Source organism: Alligator mississippiensis, chromosome 1 (assembly GCF_030867095.1).
Source record: "Alligator mississippiensis isolate rAllMis1 chromosome 1, rAllMis1, whole genome shotgun sequence".
NCBI classification, from domain to species: Eukaryota; Metazoa; Chordata; order Crocodylia; family Alligatoridae; genus Alligator; species Alligator mississippiensis.
The window spans coordinates 165,694,322-165,713,989 of NC_081824.1; the positions used below are offsets into that span (position 1 = coordinate 165,694,322).

General features: G+C 44.0%; 1 protein-coding gene across 1 annotated transcript in view; it reads left to right on the plus strand.

The window, feature by feature from the left end:
* Window positions 1–19,668, plus strand: part of CRIM1 (cysteine rich transmembrane BMP regulator 1) — a 379,726-nt gene that overhangs the window by 290,743 nt on the left and 69,315 nt on the right. Inside the window, exon 9 of the mRNA XM_006265483.4 lies at window positions 15,794–15,950. Coding sequence (XP_006265545.1) covers window positions 15,794–15,950 — 157 coding nt within the window. The remainder of the gene's footprint in view (window positions 1–15,793; window positions 15,951–19,668) is intronic.

A 19,668-nucleotide genomic window follows, 5' to 3' on the forward strand; every position in this document is an offset into this window, starting at 1 on the left:
GTTTGTAGAGTGGCACCATTCTCCATGCCCCCCCCCGGAGGCATCTTCCTTGACCGTCTCCTCTAAGGCTAACAAGGTCTCGAATCTGTTCCCAGTTATACATGGGGAACCGCCACCACACTAGCCCTAGCAGCCCTGGTTCTGGTGGTCACTTTCTTCCATTCCCAGCTGTCTGTCTCTCCCTGGAGCTCTGTCTGTTGGAAGACTGATCCTGCAGAGAATGGAAATGTGTCAATTTCGTCCTCCACAGGCCTGATCCCCCATAGCCTGCTTACTTCGGCCTGGAGCTCCCTCACCTGCTCCTCCAGGGCCCGAAGTCAGGCACAAGAGGGACAGGCAAAGGAGCCTCCAGAACCCTCTCCCACCCGCGGCCACCGGGTCCCCGCCAGACAGCCCCCACAGACAGGGGGGCAAGGGGCTGCCAGCACCACCATGGGCTCCACCTTGGTGGAGGCCTCAGAGGAGCCCAGGGTAGGTGGCACCACCAAGGCAGGATCCCTAGCGGCCGCCCTCCGCGTCCTTACCACCAGGTCGCAGTCCCTAGCATGTTCTTACCATGTCTGTGGAGCTGTGAGTCTTCCTCTCTCTCTTGCTGCAGACTCCTTCCTGGCTCATGCTGTACACCCGCCGGCACGCCCTTTCAGAGCGTGCCTGTTTCCACGCTTTGGTCACTCTTGGCTTGGGAGCGCGGCTCCTTGCCGGCTCACTTAAGAGGGATCTGGGGGTTCCCCCTTCGGATCCTCTGCAGCTGTGTTGGCTCCCTTCACCCTCCTCGCTTACCTTATGGCATCAGCTGCCACCGCCACCTCTAATAACAGTGAGTGTGGGTAGGGGGGCACATGTGCCACTCAGATCCCAAACCTCAACTGACACGAGATTGCACGAGATGCGTAATGCGCATTAGCCTAATTTAATGTGCATTACAGGCGTGTGTCTACACGTGCGCATGCACACCCTTCATGCACATTAAAAATGGCAAAATTAGGGTAATCATTCCTAAATTTGATACCTGAAAATTTGATACCTCTTTAGTTCCAAGTCCCTGCACATGTAGACTCCTGCCTAATATAACTTAATGTGTATTAGCTTAATATGCATTAAATTTAGTCGCACTGAAATGCATGTATAGACACCATGTGTGTGATTACTTTCGTGGCATATCCAGGTTTGTTATGTATTTTCCTGTCCTCATGCTGTTTTATTATTTGATAATACTTTTGCACTATACTGTATTTATTCAAATCCAAGAAAATGTTCCTTCCTCCTCCCCCACCAGTCAACATGGCAAAAAAAAAGCACCTTGTCTTAGATTTGAGTACTGGCCCAGGTCAGGTAGCTGCTGCAGCCCCAACTCCTTTCTTAGAGCTAAAGCTGGAGCTGAACCATCACCTGTCCCAAGCCAGGTTGTCTCATCCAGCAGGGTAGGTAGTATGCAGCATGGAGAAATCATGAGGTGGTGGTAGGGGACACATGGGGGAGACCTGTGGTGTGCAGCTTGGGAGGAGTGCAGGGGAGACTACACAGCTTTCACCCTTCCCCCTCCAGCCATTTGTTCATCCCAAGATGGGCCAGGGCTGGGACTGCTGTCAGGCTACCCTGGAGTCAGAGCTAGAGCTGCTGCAGAAGGTAAGCAGCAGGAGATGGCAAAGGGCTGGGGGTGGGAGGTGCCAAGCAGCAGGGGACAGCAGATAGCAGAGGGCAACAGGTAGCAGAGGGCAGAAACCAGAGGGGGACAGGCACAGTGGGGCAAGGGGCAGTGAGGCATGTAGTGGGGTAGCATGAGGCAAGGAAGGACAGGCATCAGGGTGTCAGGCACAGGCACAGGGAGGGAAAGAGCTATGTGGGGTAGGCAGCATCAGGAGACAGGTACTAGGGACAGATGGCAGGGGGGCAGACACAGGGTGGCACATGGTAGGGGCAGGGGGAAAGTGGCAGAGATGGCACTTGGAAGAGGAGTAGGTATAGGGGGCAAGGGACAGTTTTACATGCTGTAGCAGGGAAATTTTCCATGAATAGAATTTAATTATTGGAGAGTCATTTTAAATTCAAAGTTGCCTTGGATTCAGGTAAATACAGTTTTCTAATTCCAGTCTTTAATATCCATATGTATTCCTAGTGTCTCATAGTTTCATAGTAGGTAGGGTTGCAAGGGACCTGAGCAGATCATCAAGTCCAACCCCCTGCCATGGGCAGGAAAGGATGCTGGGGTCAAACAACCCTGGCAAGGTGTCTATCTAGCCTCCTTTTAAAGACCCCCAGGGTAGGAGCGAGCACCACTTCCCTTGGAAGTTGGTTCCAGATCCTAGCCGCCCTGACTGTGAAGTAGTGCCTCCTGATATCTAGCCTGAATCTACTCTCCATCAACTTGTGGACATTATTCCTTGTTACTCCCAGTAGTGCTCAGGGGAACAGGGGCTCTCCCATTGCCTGCTGGTCTTCATTGGCCAGTTTTATAGATGGCCACCAGATCCCCTCTCAGCCTTCTTTTGTGGAGGCTGAACAGGTTCTGGTCTCGTAGCCTCTCCTCGTAGGGACTGCCGTGCTGCCCCCTGATCATGTGAGTGGCCCTCCTCTGGACCCTCTCTATGTCCTACACATGCTGTTGATTTCAGGCAGTTTGTATACCTTTGGCTATGGTATTAGTTTGTTTACCTTTACCACAATTATATTTCCCTTAACACTTGTCTGAAGGCCACTTGCATTCTGCTTTGGCTATGCATTAGGGGTGTGTGAAATGGGCCGTATTCAATTTAGATTCAGATTTGGCCCGAATTGGGGACAGTGATTTGATTGGTTGATTTGGATCACTGTCCCTGATTCGATCCAGCTGAATCAGAATCTGAAGATTCTATGCTGATTCAGAGAATCATCGATGTGGCCATACACACAGCTTTAAATGTTTTTTCTATATACCTCAAAGTACCAGGTGCGGCTTGTGAACACTGCAATGCTTGGGTGGATGGAGTGTCCCATAAGAGCGCAGAGGGGCCCCCCACATGCTTGGCAGAGAACCTGGAAATGGACCAGAAGTAGTTCCGATCCACTTCTTGGTCCACTGGGGAGTGTGATAGGGGATCCCCCTTCATCCCCCCGACTCAGCGATCAGTCATGGGGGGACCCCGGATGCCCCCCGCAGACCCAGAAGGCACTAGTTGCCGAGCTGGGAGGGGAGCAGGGGAGCCCCCCAGCATGGTCCCCAGCGGACCTGGAAGTGCACCGGGAAGTGCTTCTGGTCTGCTTCCAGGTCTGCTGCCGAGTGCGCAGCGCCAGGGATCCCCTCATGCTCCTGCGGGACCCTCTGTCTGCCCCAACATTGCAGCATTCACGAGCCGCCTGCTACCTTGAGGTATGTAGAAAAACTTTTAAAGCTGTGTCTATGGCCGAATCTCTTTGATTCTATTTGGAGAGATTAAAGGGTCTCCTGATTCAATTTGGATTCAGAGATTTGGCCACTGAATCAGGCCGAACCCCTGCCAAAGCTGGGACCGAAGCTTCACACAGCCGTACTACACATTACCAAATGAATCACTTCTTTTCAATTGAATAGTGTATTTATCCCATTAATATGCCAGGCTGTTGTTTTTCCAAACTCTACTTGCTGCTTCTCTAGTTTGTTTAGATTTTGCATCATGTTGCTATTTTGCTGTTTTAAAAAAAACTCATCAACCCCAGTTTCTCACTGGTCTAGTCTCCTAGCAAATATTAACTGTGAATTCTTCTTTAAAAAATGGCTTCCTTATTTACCATTATGCAGTACCATCCTTTGTCTGTTACCTGCATCTCAATCAGCTTATGGTTATAGGTTGTCATTAGAACCTTTTTCTTGATGAGCTTTGCTGTTGCCTTAGCGTTTTCCTAAATCTTCATATGCTATAGCTCCTACATAGGATATTAGCCATTTCTAAATGTGCCTTGTAGTCTTCATTGTTTCATGCTTCAAAGTACTTGTGCTTGTTATTGTATCCATTGTCACAGTTAAACTTCACAGCTATGTCATTATCTTCCCTGGGCATAAAATATTAAGTATGCTTTAAAAAGATCTCCTCAGCATTCTCCTTGTGCTTTTTACACACCCTTTACTATATGATGGACATTATTATGTAATGTTTCACACCACAAAGATTACATTTTTTTTTTCTTGTAGACTTGTTCTTCTGAATTAACCTTGTGAGTGCAACCTGGCACTGTAGTTTTGTTATGTCTGTCAGCAACATTAGCTATAATTCACCCTTTTTAATGATACCCATAAAGAGAACTATAGGAATGGTCAGGATTGATCTTTAATTACTTTCATCTCTGAAGAGCCACACATTTCCTCTTATTCATCTCAAAAGTCTCTTAAACAGGATCTAAGAGTTTTTCCATTTTGACATCCCTGCTGTCTGCAATTTGTGTTACTGTTACAGGCAGTTAAGCATTTTGAGCTACATGTTTGTATTCTTATGCCTGACACATTTTCTTTATTTCTTAAGGTTTTTTCCTAAGGAAACAGTTTCACTTTTCACATTTTCATGCTTTCACATTTTCTTGTTTTCACAATTTGCACATTTCCTAAAGTTTTGTTTTTCTTGCTTGCAGTGTCTGTTCTGAACTGTGTAGGCTGAATCTGAAAATCTCAGATATTTGCTTGATATGGGAAGCAACTTAAGAAAAAAGCAGTGGTTGTTACTGCTTTCTCTGTTAGGAGAAGTGAAAAGACTTGACATTTTTGAAGTCTCGATCACTCTGGGCACATCTACATGAGACGCTAACTGAACAGTGGCCCAATACTACTGTGCAGTAGCGTCACATGGCAAAAACTGATGCGACACTACTGTGCAGTAGTATTAGGCTATTCCACAGAAGCATCACAAAAAAGCTGTTCGCCAGTGCTACTACACAGTACCTGGGGTTACTGCCCAGTACTTGTTTATACAAGTACTAAATAAATGCTCAGTAACAACTGTGCAGTAGCATATTATGTAGACATGACCCCTGATTCCCAAAGGTACTATTTTTTTCCTGCAAAAGGTAAGTGAAAGTAGTTATTTACATTGTTGTAATGTTCGTGTCTGGCTCACTGCTGTGTGCTGTGCTTGGTTATTAATTTGAAGACTCTTCAAAGTTTTGACTTATTCAGAAGGTGCTTGCTCAACTCCTTGTTCAAGCTTGGAGTGAACATATCACATCTGAATTCTGCAAGTTGTATGAATTTCTAGCTACATCCAGTTGGTACTGGCTCCCATGTAGACTATACAAGATGGTGTCCAATCAAGCATTAAGGGTTCTATGCACAGCTATGGTGACTGATCATCAAACAAGACTCTTTGGATGTGCATTTTTAGTACAAAAGTCCTTCACTATGAAGCTTACTTCTCCTGGCAGTTTGCCAAAGCTGATCCTCATTTATCTCCAGTCTAGTATTTTTGATAAAGCATGTTTATGAATTCATATGAACAGCAGTTTTAAGTACGTTGGCATTATTAATCTAATAAATATCTTAAAAGAACCAAAAAGTATAAAAATCTATTGAGTAATTCATTAATGGTAATATCAAATCAACACTTGCCATACAAAAAGCCTTCAGTAATAACTCATTAGTAAAATTATTAACAAAGAAAAATTTCACAGCCTTGTGAATGGATCTTACATGCATGTCATAATATTTGTTCTATAATGCATTTTAGTTTATAATTTTCTTGTGCCTGGATGTTTTCTTGTTTGTAAGGTACTGTATTATACCAGGGGTGTCCAACCTTTTTGAATGTGGGGCCAGATCACAAACTTTTTATCACCCAGTGGGCCGGCGAGCCATATTCAAAGACCTCACAGGAAGTGGTATCACATCAGGAAGAGATGTCACGTGACCTTTGACACCAATGAAGTTGCAGGAAGTGACAATGAAATGGGCCTAACCAGTTCAAAACTCTCCCTCTAAATGACTCATTTCCTGGATCTCAGCAAGTAAGCTGGAATTCTCAGATAATATGCAAGCATCACAGAGCCATTCATGTCACAGTCCATCAGTCCAGTTGCCCTGTGCTTTAGAGTCCCAGTGAAGACATTAGCATTATTTCTGGCTGTGCAATGTCTGAGCATCCCCAGTGGAGGAAAGGCATCCCACTACAATTCAGTAATTTTACCCAACAACATAGATCAGATCCTTCCAGGGAAACATCTATTTCACTCCACCACCTTTCCTGCCCGAAACTCTTTGCCCCTTTTCTACATACCTCCAATGTCAAGGAGGGGCCATGGGGTCTGATGGGCCTCTGCCCCCTGAAGAAGCTTTCTCAGTGCTAGAGACTATTGGGGAGCCCCCTCCTCCCCCGCCAAACCATGGCTAGCCGTAGTTTTCCTTTAGCTAAAGTTTCAGGGCCGCACCTGGCACCACGCAAATGCCTGGGCATTCCGGCACAGGGAGGCAAGGAGGATCTGCCGGGGCCGGCGCAGAAGGGAAGCGCAGCCACGCACATGGAGTCTGTGCAAGGGCCCGCAGAGGCGGTCAGGCCCTGCGCCTGTAAACGGAGCAGGATTTGGCCCGAGGGTCTAGGGCACCTCTTGACGCTGAACTGATACTGCGTGAGCAGCACGTCCCCGGGGCCGCGGGCTTCTGCTCCACGCCTGACCACGCCAGCTCTTCCACAGCCCGGCCCCACAGCCGCCCCATGCCGGGCACGGAGCTGTGAGAAACCTTGACAGGGCGGGGGCGGGCCCCGACCTGCTGGGGGATCCCAGAGCCCAGCAGGGGCAGCACGGCGGGAGACGTGGTGAGGACCGTGGAAGGGCGGCTTCAGCTGCATGCTGCTTTTCCTGGCTGGTGCTGACCCGGCCGGGTCCGTGCCATCCGGAGCAGCATGCAGCTGAAGCCAGCTCCCCACCTGCTGCTGGGGACGGGAGGAGCCCAGCCAGGTCTGCACCAGCCAGCAGAAGCGGCGGCGGAGCCGTGTGCCACTCGGGACAGGACGAGCCCGGCTGGAGCAGTAGGGGCTCTGCTGCATTTTCCCCTACCTGCACCAGTCAGTCCCAAGCGGCACACGGCTCCACCACCACTTCTGCTGGCTGGAGCCGACCTGGCCAGGCTCCTCCCATCCCCAGCAGCACGTGGGAATCCAGCTTCAGCTGCATGTTGCTCCTGATGGGACAGACCCACCCGGGTTGGCACCAGCCAGCAGAGGCAGCGGCGGCAGAGCCATGTGCTGCTCAGGACTGACCAGCGCAGGTAGGGGAAAGTGCAGCTGAGTCCCTGCTGCTCCGGCTGGGCTCATCCCATCCCGAGCGGCACACAGCTACTCCTCTTCCCACACGCACCGCGTCGGCAATGTCAAGCTGACGCGGTGCGTATGGGAACCTTGTCCCTTCCCCAGCCCTTCAGCAGCCATTAGGAAGCTGCTGAGGGGCTGGGGGAGGGACAAGGGGCAGGAACGAAAGTGAACTGTTTACTTTTGTTTCCCGTCACAGCACCGCAGGCCACAGAAAATGCCTTCGCGGGCCGCATGTTGAACAAGCCTGTATTATACACACTGATGAGACTGTGAAGCGATATAATAGATTTTTCCAATAGTATTTACTGAGTTAGGATGTCAAGCACTAGTCTAACACTATTGTCTGAAAGTGGTCCAGTCAACTAATCAAAATGAATCTAAAGAAAGCAAGCCAAACGTATTGAGTTCAGTGAAGACCATTCCTAAAGGAAGAATTACTTTATCCACTTTTCCACACACTGTAAAATGTGAACAGATGAATAAAAAGTCATGTTTAAAATAAACATCTTCAAGTCATCCTTAAACCATAGGTTTCAGCGAAATCCCTGAATAAATGATTAAGAACTATTGGTAGGTAACCGTATATTTTCTTGGTCTGTCCTTTCCTTTTTGTTTTTTGGTCTGTTGTGGGGGGGATTGTTTTGTTTTGTTTTGTTTTACTGGCTATCTTCTTACATCTCTCTGTTTCTTTTTTTTTTTATAACTGCATGTTCCATTTTTTCATTTCCTTTTCTCATTTGTACTTTCCAGCCTCTGTCTCCTGCCCAATTTTATTATTTTTTTTATCCTCCATGTCAGGACAGACATTCCTCCCTTCCAGTGTATGGAGTTAGTACAGAAAGCCTTTGGTAATATCATCTCCTGTATCAAAGAGCTTGCTAACTCAGTTAATTCAGCTGTTGCTACTTACAGCAGGTAAAAAAGTGAATAGTCAAGTCAGTTAACAGAGAGGATTTAAGACTCAAGAAATCCACATAGGATTCTGATGACTGTTCTGTTTAGCCATCATAGTTTATCCAGGAAATTATAGACAACTTGCAGCCTGTGAGAGGAGTATTACACATATTTTAGGGTTAATGGCTTGAGTGATACATATTCACCATTCCAGTGTCTCCAAAGTTCTGGAATCTTTGTTTCTTATTAAAATAAATTATCATTCCCTGAGTGAACTTTCACTTAGAAATAGTGTTCTAGTTTTGGCATCAGTTCTGTGTGGACTATATGAATGGTTCTATATTTTACTGAGAAGTAGTTAGCCATATTAGTCTGAAGTCCGGTAGAAGGCAGGGTAGATTTGCACCTTATAGACTAACCAAAGTGCATATTACTGCCAAGTGGATCACAGAGTTGCTTCTTTTTTATTCTGGAGATTCCTCCAATTCAGAAGTGTTATGACTGGGAAGGAAATGTCCAAACCATACAAGTTTCCATGTTTACATATTTGTTAAACTAAATTAAGCCAAGTTAATACCATTCTAAGATGGTAAAGAGCTATGTTAGCTGCCCCCTCCCCCAGTTCTTTCTTACTGAAATAGTGGGTGGATCAGGCATAGATCATTCCAGCATCAGTGCCTCAGGTACGTTAGTTTATCTTTATTTTTTCCTTCTTTTCTTTAGGCTAATGATGTTAATACCCTGGCTCTAATTTAAGAGGAATTGGGGTTCAAGATTTTTTGTCCAATCACCAGTCTTCTTGCTTGGCAGAGGTTACATGACTTCTTATTGCTCCATGTACGATACCTTCTTTCTGAGGGCTAGAAAGCAATTGGGATTGCTTTCAAGTTCTGCTGACACAGGAAGCATTAGTCTCTCCAGAACATAGTGGTCTATAAATACTTGTAGACCACATCCACCTATGAGTTCTGAAGAGGTTAAAGTCTGTCAACATGTCACTCCACGTGTTAACTTCCTTGACTGTAGCCAAACCAAAGGTACCAGTTTCTAAGACTACAGAAATCACATCTAACTCAACAAAAGTGCTTGGTCCAATGTATTTTGGCTGTTATTTAAGAAATCTCAAGGACATGACTGCAAGGGATCTGTTTCCAGTTCAGTGCACTGAACTGTAGTTATATAATGTTCCAGCCTCAGAAGTGAGACACCTCAGAACAGGGTGATCATTGAGGCCGAGAACCCTTCTCTGGATCTAAGGCAGGATGCCTATACGGTCAGTGCTGAATTCATCAGTGATAGCCTGATAAAGAACCTGATACTTTTTTGAGATCTCTAGTTCTTGCTAGACTGATGAGTTCATTGGTGACTATGCTATACTGTGTTATTGAACAGGGGTTCTATATGGCCTGTGGTCTCCTATGGCCTATGGGTTAGATCCAGTGTGTGAAGCCTGTATACTGGAGGGTAGGGGAGAGTTGCACATGCAGTGATGGGGGTGGGATTTGCATGAGCAGCCGGGGTCAGAAGTACCCACTCACTGCCAACCCCTACTCTAGAATAGCACCCTCAGTTGAAATTATCTTTGATTAATGGAGCCCTTTAGGCTGCGTAAGATCTGTTACCTTCTATTATCTTTAAAGATGGAGGAAAGAGGCATAAGGCTGTAGGACATGTTCTTCTTTCTCCTTCAAAGAAAAAATAAAAAGCTGTAAGGTTAAGCCTTATATATAGCTACTTGTATATCCCCAGATATATGGGCATCCTCTTTCAGGACTCCTGCTGTCTCAACCTTTTTGAGTCTTCATTTATCAAATTGATTGCAGTTACCTTTGGAAACCTCTTCAGATCCACATTCATATCTGGAATCAGATCATGACCAACATTAACACTGTTTCTTGCCATGCTCTCACAGGAAATGGATCAAAAAAGCTAAAGAACATTATTCAGGTGTTTTTTTAGGTCAAGCTCTTTCCTTCCAGTCTTTCAGATGACAAGATCACCTGCATCACCCAGTAATAATGAAGAAAATTCTGCATGGGTATTGAAAGGACAGTGAGATACTTTCTAGGGCAATGTGACCATAATGGCATTCTTGATAGCATTTTCAATAATTCAAAGAGATGGAGAGAGCAAGCCAGAAAGGAAACCACCTCCAGCTAATTTTTAAGACAAGTGTTCTATAGTGGAAACATCCCATCCGAATCTGCCACTCTCACTGATATTAAGGAGACTACCTTCCTTATGTGTCCCAAACACATTATCTGAAAAAGAACAAGAAAAAAAATCTGTGGAACTTTTAGACAGATACAGAAGTGAATATTTGAACTTTGCTGGGTGTATCATGATCTTCTTCTCCAGATGTGCTCTATTTTAAGTGATAGCAAGGATAGCATTTACCTTAAAGCGTCCCCTCAGTAATCTCAAAGAAAACTACACATCCAGTTTCTAATATTTTGTGTTCACCAGTAAACTTGAAGCCAGCAAAAAATTCTATTCTGCAATTTCTGGAGAATTTTCAACCCCTGCTGGAAGAAATTTGTAAGATTGATATTCCAGTTTCAGAGGTAAAGTACCTATGTTCAGCCTCAATTTTATTCATTTCAAAGAAAGTAGCATTGCCTGCTATCAGGAGAGACAAACCCTATAAACCACAAGTTAGAGATTCTGGCTTTATCTTCTTCCCTTACACCAACATCTTGGCCTCAAGTTTTACAGAATACATAAGAACCTCAAACCAACTTTAAACCTACCAGATGTCCATCTTTCATTTGCAAATTATCTCTAAAGTTCCTTAGCTACCTGGGGTTCTCCGTCAAGGGAGGGACTGAGCAGATCATACAACATGACCAATTTAACACTGCCCCTTTTCCAGCCCCTCTTTTTTACCCTTCATTGTGGATCATTGAAAAAGTTGCTAAGATGAAACTTTCACCAGGCTTTCCAACTACATCTGGGTGCCACACTAGAAGTTCTTTTTGCGTTTCAAGGGAAATGATTTTATTTCAGATACTTTTTGGTCCAAAGGAATACAGAAAAATTCTGTCCCCCAAACCATGGTTAGTTTAAAATCCAAACCTAAATGTGGTTATTTTAAAAGCATATTTTTTCATCAAGAAGTTCAGATTCTCCAGGCTTACCCTAGCCTGACTCATTTCCCTATAAGTGGTTTCAGGCTTAGACTCTGATTCATGGGGGCAGCTTTCAGACATTGAAAAACAAACCCCCCACCCCCGCATGCTTTACCAGAAGAAGCAGTGCATTACTTCAACCCGGCTCTAAAAGCACCTGTCACGGCGGAGTCCTATAGGAGGGCTGTGATCTCCTTAAGGCCCTCTCTCCATGCCAATTCGGCCCAAGGGCACCCTCTTTTCTCGCCCGCCACGTCTTTGATGTTCAGTAGGTTCGGGAGGCTGCCTTGCATCTTCTCTCAAATAACCCAGCCCGCTACGGGACCTCCTAGCGAGTCTCCGGCCCTTTAGGCCCACCACACTGCTACCCTCTCTGGTACGGGCTTACCGTGCTGCTATCCCCTTTTGCCGGGGACAACCGCAGCACCTTGCCTTTCTCCTGGGGCGCTGTGCCACTAACCCCTTCTGTCGGGGTCCACCGCAGCACCCTGCCCCTGTCTGAGGCCTGCTGCCATATTAGCCTATGACCGGGCTCGCTACGCCCGTCTTGGGCTTTTCCATAAGGCGCTCCCCCTCTTCGGGGCTCGCCATGCCCACCTTGGGCTTCTCGATAGTTTCCCCCCCCCTTTCTCTGGGACTCATTATGCCCACACTGGGCTCCTCTAATATGCGCTCCCCCTTTCCTGGGGCTCGCCCCGCCCACGCTCGGCTTTCTCAACACACCCCTCTCTAGGGCTGGGGTCTATGCCCCCCACAAGTTGCGCCCTTACTGGCGCCGGGGTTCTCACACTCCGTGAGCCCCCTATGAGGCCTCCTCCAACCCCTACAGCCTCACCCAAACCTCCGGTATTAATAAATAAGGCCAAAGCAAAACCAGAAGCCCCCAGGCTGTAACACAAATTAAAGCCGCCTGGCTATAACTTCACCACGGCTCAAGCCTCCCGAGCTGCCTTCTAAAACTCTGCCCCAGCAGTACTTGCGGTTCTCACTGCTTCTAGTGTCAGGGCTGAGAGAGCTCCTGTCTCTCTGGCTGCTGGCAGGGAACTGCTAGCCTAGCCTCAGCCCTGGGCTTTATAAAGGCCAGGCCCTGCCCCCTTCTGGCCAGCTGATTCTTATCAGTTGCCCTGGCAACCTGCAGCTGTGCTCATTATTGCCGCTGGGGCTCCTTATGTACTGTCAGAGCTTCTCCTCTGGCAGCTTTCCCCTCTCTAGGAGCAGGAGCACCGAGGTGCCCTGCGACAGCACCAACCCCCCCCCCCCCAACAGAAGTGCCCAATATTTACAGATGCCAGGCAAGTCAGGTTGAAGCAATGCTCTGCCTCTTCTGGGCGTGTGAGAGACTTGGCGTGGGAATGCACTGAGTTTAAGGTAAAGTGCTATTTGGGGGAGGGGGGGTATTGTTGGTGTGGGGGGTTATGTCTGCAAGCACCTAGGGTGCTTATTTTCACAACTTCATGAGAGCTGTGCATCAAAAATACCTGTAATGTGTTGAGGAAGGCTATTACCAATACAAAGCACTTCTGTTTGGTTCGTCTGTGGCCCCTTGGGTATTAAAAAAGTAACTTGAAACATTGCAGCATATACAAAATGTCAGAATATTCATAGGATATTCTCATAAGAAGACTTAGCCAAAGATATAGACCCTGATTTTAAATATTAAGATTGAATGAAGATCAATTGATAGAAATCACTTGCAGCTCCAACCTAGAGTTAAATGATTGGATCAGTTCTGGTATTGGCAGTGTTTGTATTAAAAAAAAAAGGTATTTAAAAATTCTTACAGCAGTAAAGAACCGGTGTTAAACAGTGATGTTCTTTTAGCTGACAGACCTTATCATTTCATCAGTGCAAAAAGTAATATTTATATATTTGCAGTTGAAGCTCCTACAGCACTGGCTAGCAAGACAATGTTTGCTAAACATAGGCAGCATGTTTTGAAGTTGATACTGCCCAGGGATGTACTCTTGTCTCTCATGTAATATCTCCATTGTCCATCAGAGGAATTAGATTTAGTCCCCAGCTATGTTTGGCTACAGTTACTTCCAGAGTTTCCAATCTGGGCTGGGGAGTTTGTTAAGATAATCTGACAGTCTTGTATGAGATTCTGAGAAGAAAAAGAAAACATTACATCTCAGCATTCTAGAATTAAAAATATTATATTGAGCTCTTAAATCCTTTCTTCATCTATGTGGAAGAGTGGTTCAAGTTCTGATTGACAACACCAGAGCAATGATTTGCATGTTTGCATGAACATAAGGAGAGGGAGCACATTTCAGCCATCTGTGAAAAAAAAATTGTAGCTCCATAGGAGTGGTGCATAACATAGAACACTAAACATATACAATAGGTTTGGGGTTGTTTTGTTTTAAAGGCAAGGACAATAGGCTGAGCAGAAAGGTATGTGTTCACTCAAGAACTTGAGATTGGGAAATTAAAGGTTATTCACCCGTGAGTTCTTCAAGATTACTTCTACCTCCTTCTTCCTCAGAGTCTTAATTTCAGTGGAAAGAAATCAGGTGGTCAGCATACCTAACCCCCTCTTTATAGCCCCACTTTCCAAGTATTCAGAATGGCAGGGAGAGGCATAGGGGGCTCAGAATTACTCCAAGGAGCACTGGTGCTAGAAGGCTTCCACTGATCTAAGATGCACCATTGGTGCTTTCCAAGAGTGGAAGTATATAGAGGTCTTGCAGTCCTATCTATTTCATTCTTCTCTTGATGATTCTTATTTTCCTATCTTTTTCTTTATATCCTTGACTTCTCTGTATTGATTTTCCTTTGGCTTCTGTACTGTTACTCACTTACTCCTCCTACTTTTTTTAAACTCCAAATTGTCAAAAGTCTGGTTTTGCTCAACTAGTTTCTCATACCTCCATAACCAATAAATGAATTTAACCTTTCATTATTATTCTGTACTTCAGGTGTTAACATATACCTTATGAATGTGTATTCTGCTATAGAATTATGCTTAAAAATATAAGATAGAAAAGAAACAAACAGGCACTTGTCATCTATATAGCTGCAGTTTTGGCAGTGTCTTAAAGTATGTTAACGCTTTATATATTCACTTTGCTGTTTTCAAAATAATAAAGCTTCACTGCGCGTAAAGCTTCATAATAGTCATGTTATGTTCACTTTAGTAAAATTACCAAGGTTTCTCCTGTCAATCATTTTCTTTATATTGTTGCCACCAGGGTATTACTAAGCATGTCAATGGCCTCTGGCCTCAAGCTCTTTCCTTGACTTAATCTAGCAAGTGTAAAATTAGGTCATCTCCTTGTATATTGTGGCAATATGCTTTTAATGGGGAGAGCTTAATCTCTGAATTGGTAGCAGTGGCTATATACAGACATCCTATTTTTACTGGGAGGTTTGCTAGTCTCCTGGTAGAAACCACCAGCATACATTCCAGCTTTTTCTCCCAGAACAAAAATGGCCTTTCCAAGAGAAAAAATAACCTGACTGTAGACAGATAAAGTCATTTACAGCAGAGTTTTTCTCCTGGAAGAACGAATGTCTGCACATTTTCCTGCTGCTTAACTCCTGGGAACCAAGAGGAGTAGAACCACAGGAGAAGACTCCTGTGCCCTCCAAAGACCAGGGTCACCCTGGTCTGGAGAAGTCATGGGGGAGAACTGTTCTTACTCCTAGAAGGAGGAGGGAGGAGCAGCCACCAGCTTCTCTCTGTTCCTCACACACCAGGGTCCCCAGACTAAGAAGTGGACACGGTGTTTTGCCCCCCCCCCCCCCCCCCCCCCCGTGCCATCCTGCTTATGGGCAATGGGAGCTAAGTGCAGGGAATAGAATTAGCTCCTACCTACCTCTCACTCCAGAATTCCCAGAGGGGCAAGCCCCCTGCCTGCTTCTCTCTCCCAAGTGAGAGGCAGGCAGAGAGCTTTGCCTCATTGCTCCAATCCTTCTGGGAATGGAAGGATGGGAGCAGCCCGCACTTTATGCAGACCAGGATCACCTGGTCTTAGGAAGATGCAAGGAGCAGGGAAGAGGGGGTGTTTGCACTCTACATGTCTGTACTGCTACCTTTCCCAGAATCATTTCTAGAAATGAATGTTTGTGCACATTTGTGAATAGTGTTAGTAACAAACTGGGACTCATAATAAATAATGGTCCTGTAATTTGTTTTGAGTAAACATCGCTGAAATGAAAGTACCTGGTATTACAAAATTTTATTATAATTAATTTAGTATGACTGCATGACTTCTGAATGTTGGACTCCCATGGAATCTTCTATCTCTGGAAACTTCTTAAATATAAGATGGTACTCCCAAGTTTTGGTTTAGAAATATGTTTTAAAAAGCAAGCATGCATTATAGTATTCAACAGTATATTTGGAGTCAGTACTGTAGAGCTCTTTAGCATTTTTTTTAAATTAGGGTGGTCAGAAGGTTAGGATAAGCAGTCTTACTAGTAATGTATTAGAGCGTACAAGGTTGATTCTGCTTACAGATGCCTTTTTCTGATATGAACAAAAGTTTTCATGTTGTGCTAAGCTGCATGTGTTCTTCACAGGAGAGGAGCTGTGTACTGGCCTCATATCAGGTTGTTCCTTGGATTGTTCCTTCGGTTTCCAGACTGATGCCCACAACTGTGAGATCTGTCAGTGCCGCCCACGGCCTAAGAAATGCAAACCAATAGTATGTGACAAGTACTGTCCATTCGGATACTTGTACGTATTCTTATTATGAAAGCATATTTATCACAAACCATGTGCATATTTGAAAATATGCAAAGCCCATTCATATTTATTTATGTATGTTTATTTTATGTGTCAGTCATAGAACAGGTTGGGGGGAGAGGGATGTACAGCTCTGATACAGGTGTAAAGTACTCCTTAAACAGACTTAGACATTAGCGGTGAAGTCATGAAAATGCATTTTGATCTCCAGGTTACAAGAAAATTTAAATAATTGAAATAATGACTACCAAAGTTACAATCATAGAAGAGTGTTTCTGAAAAGTAATTTAAAGCTGTTTTAATAGTGAGTTTAAAAATCTGCAAAAAACCTACTTTTCATGTATCTTTTAAAACTCTTTTTCCACTTAAAGCGCTTGATATTCCTTCATCTTATAATCCATTTCTTTTGTTCAGTTGATCTTGTAGTATTTTGAACAGATCTTTTTATTATGACATGACAATAATCTTTCTGCCAGTTACTTCCTAATACTTAAGAAAAGCCTCACTGTCTTTTGGCAGAGGCAAGTTTTTCTAAATGACATCAAGACTTATAATATTATAAGTTTCCCTCTTCCTTAAAAAGCAGTGGGCGTTTATACACATGCTCCAGGAGTGGGGGGAAGGCACTTTTTAATTAGCGTCTCCAAGACCTGGAGCATCACATGTAAAGCCCCTAAAGCCCCTGGAGCATCATATGTATCAACGTCCCCTCACTGAAAAATGGTGGCAGGGTGCTTTAACTAAAGCTCATTGAACAAACTTTAGTTAAAATGCTCCCACCACCATTTTTCAGCAAAGGGACGCTGATGCATGTGACGCTAAAGCAGACTTGAGTAACTGAGTCTCCTCCAATGTGCTGTGATAGAGCAGCCTCGCTGCATGTGTGTAGGTGCCCAATGATACTGGATAGACTTCTTTTTTTCGGTTTGTTTTTTTTTTTGTTTGGTTGGTTGGTTGGGTTTTTTTGAGTACATAAGTATAGCAGAGAGAGGATCCTGAAGCAAATTCTTTGGTACATAGCAATTTCTTCAGTACCAATTCATAGGATATAGACAAAAACACCCCAACTTTACTGATTTAAAAGGGGGAGGGACTTACCACATTTCAGATTGATCCACTGTAACTGCTTTGTCTTTTGCATGGTAAGTGGGAGCTAAACCACATTAAGTTACTACTCGTTTCATTTAGGGGTAAATTATTGTGGTTTAGCTTAATTTTTAGTGTGGGATAGAAGTGGACATATGAAACAGTGGGTCAGCTTATATGTACTTCCAGGCGGAATTATTCTCCCCCTCCCCTCTTAAACCAGTAAAAATGTCTTGTGCATCTGATTTGGTGGCCTTCAATGAAGGTTCAATAGATATCCAGAATGATTGTGCCACTTTACAATAACAACATATATTTAATGTTTTGAGTGGAGCAGTATTATGATATTGTCTCTCTTTCTTAAAGTTGAACCCAAAATAACTGATGTTTAGATGTTGTTGTTGTTGTCATCATCATCATCATACTGTCCTTTCTAAGATTATTTATCCTGTTTACTATCACTTTGGTAGTGTATATTTATACTTCTTTAGTCTGGCCAATTCCTGAGTTTCCTTGTGGTTGAATGTGATGCGAGTTCTTTCACCTTGTGCCTACTCTAGTGATAATATACAATATAATATAGTTCCTTCCTATTTCATGGCTTCTGTAATTTTTAATTAATATATATAAGAGGCTAACTGGTGCAAAGATTTGAGAACTCAGAGACTTTAAGAGAAATGGAGGCGAAATTATATCAGACTGTGGCAGCAGAGAACTCCACAAAACTTCTACAACTGTAGGGATTGCTGGTGCTAATGAAGAGATCACTGCCACTCTAGTTAGTGTTGTCAGATGAACGCTCAGGTGTATACCAGCCTCCAGCTTCCATTTATGCTTATACCATGGGCTGTCTTTTTTCCCCTCAAACACAAACACTGAGTTGTACTACATTTATATGAATGCATCAGTCCAGCTGTCCACTTCATCAGCATGTATATAGCTTTGTCAGTGTACATGGCTCTGTTCAAAAGGTGGACTGTGCTAGATATAACACAGATATGTGCCCTGTGGAACATGGATTCTAAAGGCACAGCAGGTGCATATGTAGTACAATACAGATCCAAAAAAGTCTTTCACAGGATATATAATATTTGTTTTATTTTTGAGGATTTCTATTTATACTCAAAAGGATATCCTTATGTTTTACACACCACAAATATAACTTAAAAGGACCCCCCTCCCCCAAATCATTCCAGCATAACTGAAGTGCAGTAATACCATTCCAGCATAACCCCTAATTCATTGATTTAAAAGATCAGTCAATTTTCAGTAATTTTTGAAGGAAAGTAGGAATGGAACAGAACACAGAACAATTTAAGTGAGAGGTACTTCCAAGTAAATACGAGCAATATAGAAGATAAGAAATCTAGATTGGATGAAATAGACAAAAGCTGCAGCTAACCAAAAATATAGGAAAAGGATGGGTAGAAGGGATATAATCAGGGTGAGGGTTGTCATACTGAAGAAGAGGGAAACTATTACAAAATGCAAGTAGTGGTCTTCATTCCAAGCTAGGTGTGCCATTTGGGTAGTATGTACAAGGGCACTCCATTTTCTGTAGCCAATGGCATAAGAAGAGGGATCATGCACCTGTCATCATGTCCAGCCATTCTTGACTTGCCAGCCAAAAAAAACCCATTCCCATTTGCAATTAGGTCATCTGATGGCAGTCCTTGGCCTGAGTCCAGAGCAAGGCTCAGTGTCATGCCTCTGTGTCTGGAGCAAGATACCTATCACCACACCTATTGACAAGGGAGAAACAGTGTCAAAGGGTAAATATAATCATGACAGCTGTCTTTTGATGGGCTGGGAAGTAAAAAGTGAGTGAGGAGATTACACTAGATGCAGGGACAAATTTCCAGGACAAGGCTTGGGTGTAGATACGAGGGAAGCACTTGAGAAAGGAAGGAAAATCGGATTTTAGGAAGACTGCATTAAAATCAGATAAAGAGAAACAAAAATAATATTAAGGTTGCAAAATTCAGAGATAGGCAAATGTGTTTGGTATTACTAGATAAAGGGAGAAAAACACAGGCCTGTATGGAATTCTAATAAACTCAGTATTAGACATAATGGCTTTGCTAGTGGGAAGGAATTGTCATTTTTTACTATTAGAATGAAACATAAAGATGTAAGGGGAAAAAAAGCAGGACAGGCAATACTGACTAGGGGTACTGGTTAAGTCTTTGAAGCAATTGGCAGGACACTGGGCAAAGACACTGAAGGGATACTTGAATTTTGGTATAAGATTGAAACAGAAACTCAAAGATGGAAAAAAGGTAACAGAGGTTAGAAGTCTCAATCATTTAGACAGAATAAGTGTAAAGTAGTACTGAATCCAAGAGAACAACAACAACATTTTTATTAGAGGATCTCCAAAAGGGAATTTACATCCCTGTAAGAAGCAGAACTGGGAACCATAAGAGCAAATGGGTAGTCAGAGAGAAGGGCAAATGTTTTGGTGGTACAGGGGTTGAACTGTGCAGCTGTAAGAGTTTGATAGTGAAACAGTAGGAGAGAGGATTGGAAAAATCAAGAAGGAACAAAGAAATTGGTGAACTGGACATCTCAAAAGGTAGAGAAGGTAGAGCAGTGAGTTGAAACTGTAAGTAGTGATAATGAA